Here is a 14,533-nt window from a genome sequence, read left to right as displayed (position 1 = left end):
CTGCTTCTGAGGATAAGTGTATCCTAGTCACCAGCCTCAGAAATCGCAGGTTAACAGCAGCTCAGATGAGAGACCAGGCCACACAGAGTTCTAGCAGCAGACACATCTCTACAACAACTGTTAAGAGGAGACTTTGTGCAGCAGGCCTTCATGGTAAAATAGCTGCTAGGAAACCACTGCTAAGGACAGGCAACAAGCAGAAGAGACTTGTTTGGGCTAAAGAACACAAGGAATGGATATAAGACCAGTGGAAACCTGTGCTTTCGTCTGATGAGTCCAAATTTGAGATCTTTGATTCCAACCACCGTGTCTTTGTGCGATGCAGATAAGGTGAACGGATGGACTATACATGCCTGGTTCCCACCTTGAAGCATGGAGGAGGTGTGTTGGTGTGGGGGTGCTTTGCTGGTGACACTGTTGGGGATTTATTCAAAATTGAAGGCATACTGAACCAGCATGGCTACCACAGCATCTTGCAGCGGCATGCTATTCCATCGGGTTTGCATTTAGTTGCATCATCATTTATTTTTCAACAGGACAAACACACCTCCAGGCTGTGTAAGGGCTATTTGACCAAGAAGGAGAGTGATAGGGTGCTACGCCAGATGACCTGGCCTCCAGTCACCAGACCTGAACCCAATCGAGATGGTTTGGGGTGAGCTGGACCGCAGAGTGAAGGCAAAAGGGCCAACAAGTGCTAAGCATCTCTGGGAACGCCTTCAAGATTGTTGGAAGACCATTCCCGGTGACTACCTCTTGAAGCTCATCAAGAGAATGCCAAGAGAGTGCAAAACAGTCATCAAAGCAAAAGGTGGATACTTTGAAGAACCTAGAATATAAGACATATTTTCAGTTGTTCCACACTTTTTAGTTAAGTATATAATTCCACATGTGTTAATTCATAGTTTTGATGCCTTCAGTGTGAATGTACAATTTTCATAGTCATGAAAATACAGAAATATCTTTAAATGAGAAGGTGTGTCCAAACTTTTGGTCTGTACTGTAAATACACACACATACACATTTATATGTATCTTGTACTCATGTGTATATGCATATATAAGATATATATTTTTCCTAAGTATCTTACATTTCTTCACTAAAGTTACGTGTATTTTTGACACACTCCTAATAGCGATGAGCGAACGTGCTTGGATAAGGTGTTATCTGAGCATGATCAGGTGTTATCAGAGTGTCTTGGCCGTGCTCAAATATGTTCGCGTCCCCTCGCCTGCAAGATTTTTGGCTGTTAAGACTGCCGTGACACATGCAGGGATTGCCTAGCAAACAGGAACTCCCTGCATGTGTTGTAGTTGTCGAACAGCTGCGAGACATGCAGCCGCGGGGACAACATATTATCCAAGCACACCCAAGACACTTGGATAACACCCCATCAAATCACGTTCGCTTATCACCATTTTCTAAACACTTTATGCAAATTGCCTTTTTTTCAGAGAAAAAAAGCAAAAATTCTAGAGCCAGCTATTGGCAGTAGTAATTCTAGAAGTCAATATCAACCCTTTAACCCAATGAGGATATATATATAGGTTTTTGTTTTTTTATTGAAAACCGGAGCATTTTTTGGTCCCCATAGCTGTATGAGGGGTTGCCTTTTCTTGGGAGTTGTTTTTGTCCTAAGCACCATTTTGGGGTACATATACAACCTAATGCATTTTAACAACTTGTATTAACTCTTTAGGGTCATTCCATATCAAGTGATCCAAATCTGATATTTTTTTTTATCACCCGATATCGTAGGATATTTATTTTCTTTGGCGTTTTCTGAAATAAGTTATGAAATTTTCATCTTCATATGCGGTTTTCTTCAGTTAATTTTTTTTTTTTCAAAAGTTTTGAAAAGCCTGAATTTTGGGCTTGTTTGATCTTACATTTTGTATCATATGTCGGAATAGAATTAACAGAGAGATGGCACAGGCACCATTTTGTTCAGAATTATATATGTCACAAGGCCATCTTTGCTGATACTTTGCTTTTGAGGAGACAAATTCTAAATTTTGATGGGCAATTTCAGGAAAACTAGATTATACATTTTCCAAAAATTTCTCTTTAGCAGCAAGCACAGGCTTTAGCTGCAGAAGCCGTCTCCTGCCTCCTGTGACCCGCTGCCTCTCCCCCGCCAACTTCTGGACCCTCACTTAAGTATCAGACGAGGAGGAGGGCGGCGGTGTTTTCAGCACAAAAAATGTGCTGAAAAACTCTGCTTATACTTGAGTACACTGTGTGCAGAATTATTAGGCAAGTTGTATTTTAGAGGATTATTTTTATTATTGATCAACAACTATGTTCTCAATCAACCCAAAAGACTCAAATATCAAAGCTTAATATTTTTGGAAGTTGGAATGGGTTTTTTTTTTTTAGATTTGGCTATCTTAGGAGGATATTAGTTAGTGCAGGTAACTATTACTGTGCAGAATTATTTGGCAACTTATTTAAATTTAATAAATATATTCCCATCTCACTTGTTTATTTTCACCAGGTAAACCAATATAACTGCACACAATTTAGAAATAAACATTTCTGACATGCAAAAACAAAACCCCAAAAAATGAGTGCCCAATATAGCCCCCTTTCTTTATGATGACACTCAGCAGCCTTCCATCCATAGATTCTGTCAGTTGCTTGATCTGTTTACGACCAACATTGCGTGCAGCAGCCACCACAGCCTCCCAGACACTGTTCCGAGAGGAGTACTGTTTTCCCTCCCTGTAGATCTCACATTTTATGAGGAACCACAGGTTCTCTATGGGGTTCAGATCAGTTGAACAAGGGGGCCATGTCATTATTTTTCTTCTTTGAGACCTTTACTGGTCAGCCACGCTGTGGAGTAGTTGGAGGCATGTGATGGAGCACTGTCCTGCATGAAAATCATGTTTTTCTTGAACGATACTGACTTCTTCCTGTACCACTGCTTGAAGAAGTTGTCTTCCAGAAACTGCCAGTAGGTCTGGGAGTTGAGCTTCACTCCATCCTCAACCCGAAAAGGTCCCACAAGTTCATCTTTGATGATACCAGCCCATACCAGTACCCCACCTCCACCTTGCTGGTGTCTGAGTCAGAGTGGAGCTCTCTCTGCCCTTTACTGATCCAGCCTCTGGCCCATCCATCTGGCCCATCAGGAGTCACTCATTTCACCAGTCCATAAAACCTTTGAAAAGTCAGTCTTAAGATATTTCTTGGCCCAGTCTTGATGTTTTATCTTATGTTTCTTGTTCAAAGGTGGTCGTTTTTCAGCCTTCCTTACCTTGGCCATGTCCCTGAGTATCGCACACCTTGTGCTTTTTGTTACTCCAGTAACGTTGCAGCCCTGAAATATGGCAAAACTGGTGGCAAATGGCATCTTGGCAGCTTCATGCTTTCCTCAATTCATGGGCAGTTATTTTGCACCTTTTTTGCCCAACACGCTTCTTGCGACCCTGTTGGCTATTTACCATGAAACGCTTGATTGTTCGGTGATCACGCTTCAAAAGTTTGGCAATTTCAAGACTGCTGCATCCCTCTGCAAGACATCTCACAATTTTGGACTTTTCAGAGCCCGTCAAATCTCTCTTCTGACCCATTTTGCCAAAGGAAGGGAGTTGCCTAATAATTAAGCACACCTTATATAGGGTTTTGATGTCATTAAACAACACCCCTCCTCATTACAGAGATGCACATCACCTGATTTACTTAATTGGTAGTTGGCTCTCAAGCCTGAGCAGCTTGGAGTAGGACAACATGTATAAAAAGTATCATGTGATCAAAATACAACTTGCCTAATAATTCTGCACACAGTGTATACAAGCTGCTTGTGTTTTTGGTTACATTTGTTCAGAGATTCAAGTTTACACTATCAGCTGGTCACAAAATGTTCTACACAGTCTTCTGCACATTTAGAAACTGTGTCAAAAGTCCATCTGTCCCCAGATATCCATTGATTATATGTTACTAGATGGTGGCCCGATTCTAACGCATGGGGTATTCTAGAATATGTACGGTATGTCCACGTAGTATATTGCCCAGCCATGTAGTATATTGCCCAGCCAAGTACCATATTGCCCAGCCACGTAGTATATTGCCCAGCCACGTATGTCACAGGTTAAAAAAATAAAAAATAAACATATACTCACCTTCCGCAGGCGCGTTGTAGTTCTGTCGCCTCTGTGGGGTGCAGGCGGCTGCTTCCGGTCCCAGGGTGTGATGACATGGCAGGTCCTTTTCGCGCAGGACCTGTGATGACGTCGCGGTCACATGACCGTGTCGCGGTTACATGACCGTGACGTCACGGTAGGTCCTGCTCGTGCAGGCGCGCAGGACTTGTGATGACGTCGCGGTCACATGACCGTGACATCATGGCAGGTCCTTCTCGCAGACCATCCTTGCCACCGGAACGTGCCGCTTGCATGGACCGGCCGGAGCATGCCGAGGAGCAGGAAAGGCGGCGGAAGGTGAGTATCTAATAATTTTTTATTTTTTTTATTATTTTTAACATTAGATGTTTTTACTATTGATGCTGCATAGGATGCGTCAATAGTAAAAACTTGGTCACACAGGGTTAATACCGGCGGTAACAGGGTGCGTTACCTGCGGCATAACGAGGTCCGTTACCGTCGGCATTAACCCTATGTGAGCGGTGACAGGAGGGGTGTATGCGGGCACTGAGTGCGGGGAGTAAGGAGCGGCCATTTTCTTCCGGACTGTGCGCGTCGCTGATTGGTCGTGGGGGTTTTGCCACGACCAATCAGCGACTTGGATTTCCATGACAGACAGAGGCCGCGACCAATGAATATCCGTGACAGACAGACTGAAGGACAGAGACTGAAGTGACCCTTAGACAATTATATAGTAGATACTATCTGCCATGACCTCTAAGAAATGTTGTCATTTTTTCTTGGAGAGCAGTTACTAGACGACATGTTTCGCAGATATTTAGGTTAACAGTGTGAACTTTTTTCTGGACACATTATGTGAGACGCATACGGTGTAATCACGAAGGTTGGACGCACTAATCTGAGGATCTTTAACCCCTTTACCCCCAAGGGTGGTTTGCACCTTAATGACCAGGCCAATTTTCACAATTCTGACCACTGTCCCTTTATGAGGTTATAACTCTGGAACGCTTCAACGGATCCTGATGATTCTGACACTGTTTTCTCGTGACATATTGTACTTCATGATAGTGGTAAAATTTATTTGATATTACCTGCGTTTATTTGTGAGAAAAACAGAAATTTGGGGAAAATTTTGCAATTTTCCAACTTTGAATTTTTATGCAATTAAATCACAGAGATATGTCACACAAAATACTTAATAAGTAACATTTCCCACATGTCTACTTTACATCAGCACAATTTTGGAACCAAAATTATTTTTGTTAGGGAGTTATAAGGGTTAAAAGTTGACCAGCAATTTCTCATTTTTACAACACCATTTTTTTTTTAGGGACCACATCTCATTTGAAGTCATTTTGAAGGGTCTATATGATGGAAAATACCCAAGTGTGACACCATTCTAAAAACTGCACCCCTCAAGGTTCTCAAAACCACATTCAAGAAGTTTATTAACCCTCCAGGTGTTTCACAGGAATTTTTGGAATGTTTAAATAAAAATGAACATTTAACTTTTTTTCACAAAAAATTTACTTCAGCTCCAATTTGCTTTATTTTACCAAGGGTAACAGGAGAAAATGGACCCCAAAACTTGTTGTAAAATTTGTCCTGAGTACGCCGATACCCCATATGTGGGGGTAAACCACTGTTTGGGCGCATGGCAGAGCTCGGAAGCGAAGGAGCGCCATTTGACTTTTCAATGCAAAATTGACTGGAATTGAAATGGGACGCCATGTTGCGTTTGGAGAGCCCCTGATGTGCCTAAACATTGAAACTCCCCCACAAGTGACACCATTTTGGAAAGTAGACCCACTAAGGAACTTATCTAGATGTGTGGTGAGCACTTTGACCCATTAAGTGATTCACAGAAGTTTATAATGCAGAGCCGTAAAAATAAAAAATCATATTTTTTCACAAAAATGATATTTTCACCCCCAATTTTTTATTTTCAGAAGGGTAAGAGAAGAAATTAGACCACAAAAGTTGTTGTGCAATTTGTCCTGAGTACGCCGATACCCCATATGTGGGGGTAAACGACTGTTTGGGCGCATGGCAGAGCTCGGAAGGGAAGTAGCGCCATTTGACTTTTCAATGAAAAATTGACTGGAATTAAGATGGGACGCCATGTCACGTATGGAGAGCCCCTGATGTGCCTAAACATTAAACCCCCCCACAAATGACACTATTTTGGAAAGTAGACCCCCTAAGGAACTTATCTAGATGTGTTTTGAGAGCTTTGATCCCTCCCTCAAGTGTTTCACTACAGGTTATAACGCAGAGCCGTGAAAATAAAAATTCTTTTTTTTTTTTTTCTTTTTCTTTTTTCACAAAAATGATTTTTTAGCCCCCAGTTTTGTATTTTCACAAGGGTAACAGGATAAATTGGACCCCAAAAGTTGTCCAATTTGTCCTGAGTATGCTGATACCCCATATGTGGGGGGGGAACCACTGTTTGGGCGCATGGCAGAGCTCGAAAGGGATGGAGCGCCATTTGGAATGCAGACTTAGACGGATTGGTCTGCAGGCGTCATGTTGCATTTGCAGAGCCCCTGATGTACCCAAACAGTAGAAACCCCCAAAAGTGACCCCATATTGGAAACTAGACCTCCCAAGGAACTTATCTAGATGTGTTGTGAGAACTTTGAACCCCCAGGTGTTTCACTACAGTTTACAATGCAGAGCCGTGAAAATAAAAATTCTTTTTTTTTTTTCTTTTTCTTTTTTTTTTTTCCCCACAAAAATGATTTTTAGCCCCCCAAATTTATATTTTCCCAAGAGTAACAAGAGAACTTGGACCCCAAAAGTTGTTGTCCAACTTGTCCCGAGTACGCTGATGCCCCATATGTTGGGGTAAACCCCTGTTTGGACGCACGGTAAAGCTCGGAAGGGAAGGAGCACTGTTTTACTTTTTCAATGCAGAATTAGCTGGAATTGAGATCGGACGCCATGTCGCGTTTGGAGAGCCCCTGATGTGCCTAAACAGTGGAAACTCCCCAATTCTAACTGAAACCCTAATCCAAACACACCCCTAACCCTAATCCCAACGGTAACCCTAACCACACCCCTAACCCTGACACACCCCTAACTCTAATACCAACCGTAAATGTAATCCAAACCCTAACCCTAACTTTAGCCCCAACCCTAACTTTAGCTCCAACCCTAGCCCTAACCCTAGCCCTAACCCTAACCCTAGCCCTAGCCCTAGCCGGAAAATGGAAATAAATAAATTTTTTTAATTTAATTATTTTTCCCTAACTAAGGGGGTGATGAAGGGGGGTTTGATTTACTTTTATAGCATTTTTTATAGCGGATTTTTATGATTGGCAGCCGTCACACACTAAAAGACGCTTTTTATAGCAAAAAAGTCTTTGTGTCTCCACATTTTGAGACCTATAATTTTTCCATATTTTGGTCCACAGAGTCATGTGAGGTCTTGTTTTTTGCGGGACGAGTTGACGTTTTTATTGGTAACATTTTCGGACACGTTTTTGATCGCTTTTTATTCCGATTTTTGTGAGGCAGAATGACCAAAAACCAGCTATTCATGAATTTCTTTTGGGGGAGGCGTTTATACCGTTCCACGTTTGGTAAAATTAATAAAGCAGTTTTATTCTTTGGGTCAGTACGATTACAGCGATACCTCATTTATATCATTTTTTTATGTTTTGGCGCTTTTATACGATAAAAACTATTTTATAGAATAAATAATTATTTTGGCATCGCTTTATTCTGAGGACTATAACTTTTTTATTTTTTCTTTGAGGACGCTGTATGGTGGCTCGTTTTTTGCGGGACAAGATGACGTTTTCAGCGGTACCATGGTTATTTATATCCGTCTTTTTGATAGCGTGTTATTCCACTTTTTGTTCGGCGGTATGATAATAAAGCGTTGTTTTTTGCCTCTTTTTTTTCCCCCTACGGTGTTCACTCAAGGGGTTAACTAGTGATATAGTTTTATAGGTGGGGTCGTTACGGACGTGGCGATACTAAATATGTGTACTTTTATTGTTTTTTTTTTTATTTTGATAAAGAAATGTATTTATGGGAATAATATTTTTTTTTTTCTTTATTTAGGAATTTTTTTTTTTTTTACTTTTTTACTTTGTCCCGGGGGGGACGGGGGGGGACATCACAGATCGGTGGTCTGACAGTTTGCACAGCACTCTGTCAGATCACCGATCTGACTTACAGCACTGCAGGCTTACCAAGTGCCTGCTCTGAGCAGGCAGTCGGTAAGCCACCTCCCTCCCTGCAGGACCCGGATGCCGCGGCCATCTTGGATCCGGGCACCTGCAGCGAGGAGGAGGTAAGAGACCCTCGCAACAACGCGATCACATCGCGTTGCTCCGGGGGTCTCAGGGAAGCACGCAGGGAGCCCCCTCCCTGCACGATGCTTCCCTGTACCGCCGGCACACCGTGATCATGTTTGATCGCGGTGTGCCGGGGGTTAATGTGCCGGGGCGGTCCGTGACCGCTCCTGGCACATAGTGCCGGATGTCAGCTGTGATAATCACCCCCGTGAGCGCCGCCGATCGCGCTGGACGTACTATCCCGTCGGTGGTCATACGGGCCCACCCCACCTCGACGGGATAGTACGTCCAATGTCAGAAAGGGGTTAAGGGCAGCACATTTTGAAAATCCTATTTTGGCAGAAGATGAATTAAAAAAAAAAAAATCACAGGTCTCTTTCAAATTGGCAAGAACCAGCCTGTTCTGGACATGAGTTTTCTAACCGTTCACTTTCATGGACAGTCTTTCCTGCCAGGTATAATTCGGCTCACATCATCATTATTCTAAAAACTTTACACTGTATCCACTATAGATTTATCTAATGATTTCGCTAGGATCAGGACAAGTTATTAAACTTTTCTTTTATTAGGAAAACAGACCCTACACTTTCAGACCACAGGCTGAACAGATCTGACAGATTGACACTGTTCATATGGTTATTTTTTTTATATACGATCCCTTGAATGTTGGTACAGATGTGGCTAGGAGTGCATAAGGCGGTGCATGTGAATTTTTTAAAATTTTATATATAATATATATATTGATTATTTTGGGACTCCTGTTAAAAATTTTGTGTTTTGTGCAAAGTATTAAATATGCTCTTGTGACATATCGGGTGGAAGCCTCTACAGTTCAGACTGTAATGGTGTTTCTTTTTCCGTTCTCTATCTTGGTTCTGGCTTGAGTTACGAGGAGAAACGTAAGGGCATGCAACACAGAAATTCACATTTTTTCAAAACTTTGTAAATAAAAAAAGGGAAAAAAAAAAAAGTTATAAATTGTATTGGTTCACTTGAAATGTAATGACCCCCAGAGAAGGTGATAAAGGGTCAAAACTGACTTGCAGGTTTACCACCCTTTATTAGTTGGCACTAGAGCCTCTGTTATCATCCACCGTGAAGTAGCTATTTACATGAATTAGATGCCTCCTTACGCAATTTTGGCGATTTCCTTAAAGAGAAAATGACAGCCAATACATGCTTCCCAATCCACGGGCAGCATGCATCAGGCACTGCCAGATATGTTTTCCCTGAAGTGACAGATCTCCCTCTACATGCGCAAGTAGGCAGAGACTTGTTAGTCCAGGTCAATGGGCAGTGGCACACCGCAATGGTCTCGCCTGCCGACAAGTCTCCAGCAGCTTTTTATTAAAGTACCATATATACTTAAGTATAAGTCGAAGCGAGTATAAGCAGAGGCACCTAATTTTGCCACTGGGTAAGCTTATTGACTTGAGTATAAGCCGGGTATGCATTGTCCCCTCATCCCTGTCCTGGTATGTGGCTCCCCCGTTTTGTCCTGGTATGCGTGTCACAGCCGCCATCACCTGCCACTAATCCTCCCTCCCCTGCCAGCTTTCTGGACAACCACTCGTGTATAAGCCGAGGGGTGCGTTTTCAGCACAAAAAAATGTGCTGAAAGTCTCAGCTTATACACAAGTATATACGGTATGCTTTTGTCTGAAATGCTGCAGCATTTGGTTGCGCCCATAAAACCACTGCGTGATGCATGGTGCCCATTCCATGGGTAGCAATGTATCAGCTGTCAGGTTCTCTTTAAGGAGAAACTTAACACATTTGTGACATGTTCATGAGGTGGCGAGGCATATCACAAAGCGAATGAAAAGGGAGCATGACCTCAATAGTGATCCTGTGCACCAAAAATTGCTCATATCTTGTGGATCAAAGAAAGCCAACTAGAAAATCGTATAAAATGAAAAAAGTGGTTTTCACAATAAAGTACATTTTAATCAATAGATCATGGAATAATAATTTCCACCATTGGATGTGTCGAATTAAATGCCCCTGTGCTGAGATAATCTTATACATGTACCCTGCTGTGTGCTGTGTAATTGCTGTGTCTGACCGTGCAGGGCATGGGCTGATCATACCACATCTCCTGGGCAGGAGAGGACACAAAAGAGAGAATACAGACAGGACAGCACGGGTTCACAGCTGATTCTTTCTGGGAGGTGAAACATTCCCCTGCCTGTTTTATTACATGCGTATTTCCGCTCAGTCTCCAGTCCTCTGAAGTCATCATAAACCAAGTCAGTGAGACATGAACTCACCAGGAGAAGAGCTCCTACATCCCTGACTTGAATCATGATTAACTCGGGGGACTGGAGACTGAGCAGAAGTACTCGCTCATGTGATAAAACAGGCAGGGAAATAAACTTTAATATTTTGCGATAACACCATCTAGCAACAGCTCATTTTAATGCATACAAAAAAAAATAATCACCTAAAACACGAGTAAGCTCCTTTTGTACAACCAGCCTACAGGCCTCATTACACATTAAAGGGGTACTCCTGCCCTCAAAGATGAGATGCCCAGTGCAGTTTTATGATCTTTATAACCCTTGTAATTGCATGCAACAGGATCTGCTCCACCCTCCAGCTGCGTCTTTACATCATACACAGGTGTGCTGTTCCCCCCTGTAAGGAACAGCCAGTCTAAGGCTGCTTTCACACATCAGTTTTTTGTCAACAGGCTCAATCCAGCGAATTTTGAAAAAAAAACGGTTCAGTCGCAAATTGTGAAAAACTTTTTTTTAGCTTATCCGGTCCAGAGAAGAGAGGAAAAGAGAGACAGAGAGAGACAGATAGACAGACAGAGAGAGAGAGACCGAGAGAGAGAGACCCCAGAATGGAAAATGCATGCTTCGTTTTAAAAAACGGAATCAGTCGCCGGATTCCATCATTTGACGGATCCGGCGCCATAGGGTTCCATTATAGCTAACGACGTATCCGTCGCTGTCCGTGCTTTCACTTTACGGCGGCACTCAGTCAGAGCGGGAAGCAGACGGCAAGGGACCTGACGGACACCGGAATGTGAGTATGTACTGTTTTTTTTTTTTTTACTTTTACGATGGTAACCAGGGTAAACATCGGGTTACTAAGCGCGGCCCTGCGCTTAATAACCCAATGTTTACCCTGGTTACCCGGGGCCTTCGGCATCGTTGGTCGCTGGAGAGCGGTCTGTGTGACAGCTCTCCAGCGACCACACAACGACTTTCCAACGATCACGGCCAGGTCGTATCGCTGGTCGTGATCGTTGGAAAGTTGCAGAGTGTGACAGTACCCTAAGAGCGGGCCTGGTCACACCCCTGCCACCTAAAGAGATATAACTATTATCAGGAGACTGGCTGATAACAGCAGGGCGCAGCACACTGCTGTCATTTCGCAGGAGGGGTGAGCAGTGCAGGGAAGTTGAACTTCTGCCTGCAGCCCCCTGATAATGTCTCCCTGTCTGCAGTACAATGTGAGGGGGTGAGGCCTGCTCCCTGCAAGTAGCCCTGCACTGAAGAGGACATCACAAGGGGGCTAGCTGCTACTAGAAGCCAAGAGCAGGCCACATCCCCTCACCTCAGACTGCAGACAAGGAGGCATTATCAGGGGGCTGCTCTTCGCTGTTCACCCCTCTGTCTGGGACATTACAGCAATGGGCTGCTTCCCGCTGTTCTCAGACAGTCCTGATAATAGCTGATGCTCTGAAGAGATCAGAGCAGTGTCCACTTCTCAGACTGGCTGTTCCTTTCAGGGGGGAGCAGCACACTGGTGTGTAATTTAAGGACCCAGATAGGAGGGGGGAGCATTGAGGAGCAGCTGTGGTCACACGGAATTACAAGGGTTAGGCTGAAGTCACATTAATATATGGCATCCAAGGCGAGCATCAGACGTGATATGCTAATGACCCTCGACTCCTGCTCTGCTGCGAGCGAGATCCGAGTGTCATGCTACTGTGCTCCGAGGAGGCGGAGAAATTTTCCTCTACTGTTGGTGTCTGCGTATATCGCCCCACACTCGGGTGATATCCGGGTGCTGTGCGTTGTGTCCCCCGTACCCAGACTTATATGGGTGCGAGTGAGCTGAATCTCGCTGCCTATCGCAGTATGCTGCGATTGTTCTCGCATGCCGGCTCGACATGAGAAAAGAATTGCAGATGTGAGCTGCCCCATAGAGTAACATTGGGCAGACTGCTATGTGATGTTTTATCGCATAGCACTCAGCCGTATTGTACCGTAGTGTGACTCTGGCCTTATAAAGATCATATAACTGCAGAGGACATCTCATCTTTATAGTGTATGAGTAGAGTTGAGTGTATATGTTCGGAATCTTTCGCCCAATCTGAATTTGACATATTGGTACCCTATTTGGACCGAATTTATGTTTGATGATCGGCTCCTAACATATTCATTCATTTCTACTCCCACTGACTCCAATGACGTTGGTGAATATTGCAAAAACAATATTTTGTGCCGATCATAATAGGAACCGAATTTTGAAGAATTCGCTCTACTCTATTTATGAGGGCAAAAACAGTACAAAAATGTTTCATCTCCCCGGAGTACCACTTTAAATTAGCCGACAGCTATCTTCCAATAACTAACCTATACACAGAATTGCTCAGCATTGCTGAGCGCTCCCGTATTCTCAAATCTGGCATTGTTTTTTCCCCAGGGAAAACAAAATTGGACACTGACATTCAGCAGGTCAGATCAGTCTATCCCCTATGGGGCTACCCCCTACACATTAAACTGTGGCACAGCCCCACAAATATTGATGGGTTGAGCCAACTTAAGCCTAATGTGTACGGGGGCGTTAAAAGCACCCCTACCCACAGTAACAGTTGATTAAAACCAGAGACATAACTCCCAACGACAAATAAGGGTGGGTCAATACATTACCTTCCTTCATGTTGGCAAATCTCTCCTTAAGCTGGTGATCGACCTCAGGACCAAAGGCAAAATTATTCACAAAAATAACACTGCAAGATAATAGCAATGTTAATCCCAGAACTTTAACAAACTTTTTTGTCACTCTGTTCGGCAAGATACGTCCAAGCCAAAAGCACAAAAGTTATTATCATGCTCATCATATAAAGAAAACAGCAGTCTGACTTACGAAGAAACTACAAATTCATTTTACAGCAGTGTACCACTGAGAAAAAAATATAGCGTCCTGCAGCACTCCGTCATGGAAACAGCAATCACTTGGAAAATGTGCATGGCCTAGTGGCACTTGGCTAGATGAACACAAATTGGGGTACACTTGCTGGAAAAAGGGTTTATCGTAAGGGAATATCTTGAGAAGCTGGACCCACAGCAATCAGCTAATAGTCCAGGGTATTTTTTTTTTTTAAAGGGGGTGATCTTTATAAGACAATCTGTCAGTAGTGTAAAAAATTGTGTAAGTACTTTGTATAAATTCCTGAGATCCCCCAATTGTGCCGCTCTTCACCGTTTTGCTCTGCACCACGACATTGCAGAGAAATCCAGATTTGTTACTTTTGGAGAGCAGCATGTGAAATCTCTGCTTGCAGATTAACTGGGCATTTCTTCTGAGTGTTCTCTGGAAGTGTGCGCTTTCACTCTCTTTGTTTAAGATGCTGCCAATCTCAGGTCGGCAGCTAATCTAGTAGTCCCAGACACTAGCGAGCGGTGACTAGCAATGCTTGTGAGGGAGAGGTGAAAGCACATGCCCAGTGGGACTGCAAACAGAGATTTCACATGGACAATACAGCAAAGAATGAAAAGAAATGAAATGATAAAAGCACCAGAATCTGGGTAGATCAGGAATTTTTATGAGGTATTTAACTCAAATTGTTAAAGAAACGAGTCCTTTTAAAAAGAAAAAAAAAAAGTCGTAATGAAAAGAAATGTATATAAAAAAAAATTAATGAAGTACTGCTCCATTAGTTATGCTTAAAATGGCAAAAATTCATGTATGCAATATATGCAGGTATAATGTACATATAAACAAAACAAAAACAATAATTTAACTGTTTTGAAGAAAATGGACTCAAATTTTGACAGGACATGCAGCTGAACAATCATGGAAAAGTTTGATATAATTGAACAGTGGGATCAGTTTCCAAACAAATCCCTAATAAAGGGAACCTGGAAGTCGGATATC

At 42.9% G+C, this 14,533-nt stretch overlaps 1 protein-coding gene across 2 annotated transcripts in view; it reads right to left on the bottom strand.

The window, feature by feature from the left end:
• The window catches only part of DOT1L (DOT1 like histone lysine methyltransferase), a 177,248-nt gene that overhangs the window by 84,205 nt on the left and 78,510 nt on the right, over nt 1-14,533 (bottom strand). For both annotated transcript variants that reach the window (XM_077271942.1, XM_077271943.1), the window contains exon 9: nt 13,306-13,385. In XM_077271942.1, the coding sequence (XP_077128057.1) occupies nt 13,306-13,385 (80 nt within the window). The remainder of the gene's footprint in view (nt 1-13,305; nt 13,386-14,533) is intronic.

This window comes from Ranitomeya variabilis, chromosome 1 (genome assembly GCF_051348905.1).
Source record: "Ranitomeya variabilis isolate aRanVar5 chromosome 1, aRanVar5.hap1, whole genome shotgun sequence".
In the NCBI taxonomy this organism is placed as follows: Eukaryota; Metazoa; Chordata; class Amphibia; order Anura; family Dendrobatidae; genus Ranitomeya; species Ranitomeya variabilis.
The sequence above is the reverse complement of the archived record's forward strand: the minus strand, read 5'-3'. Positions and strand labels throughout refer to the sequence as shown.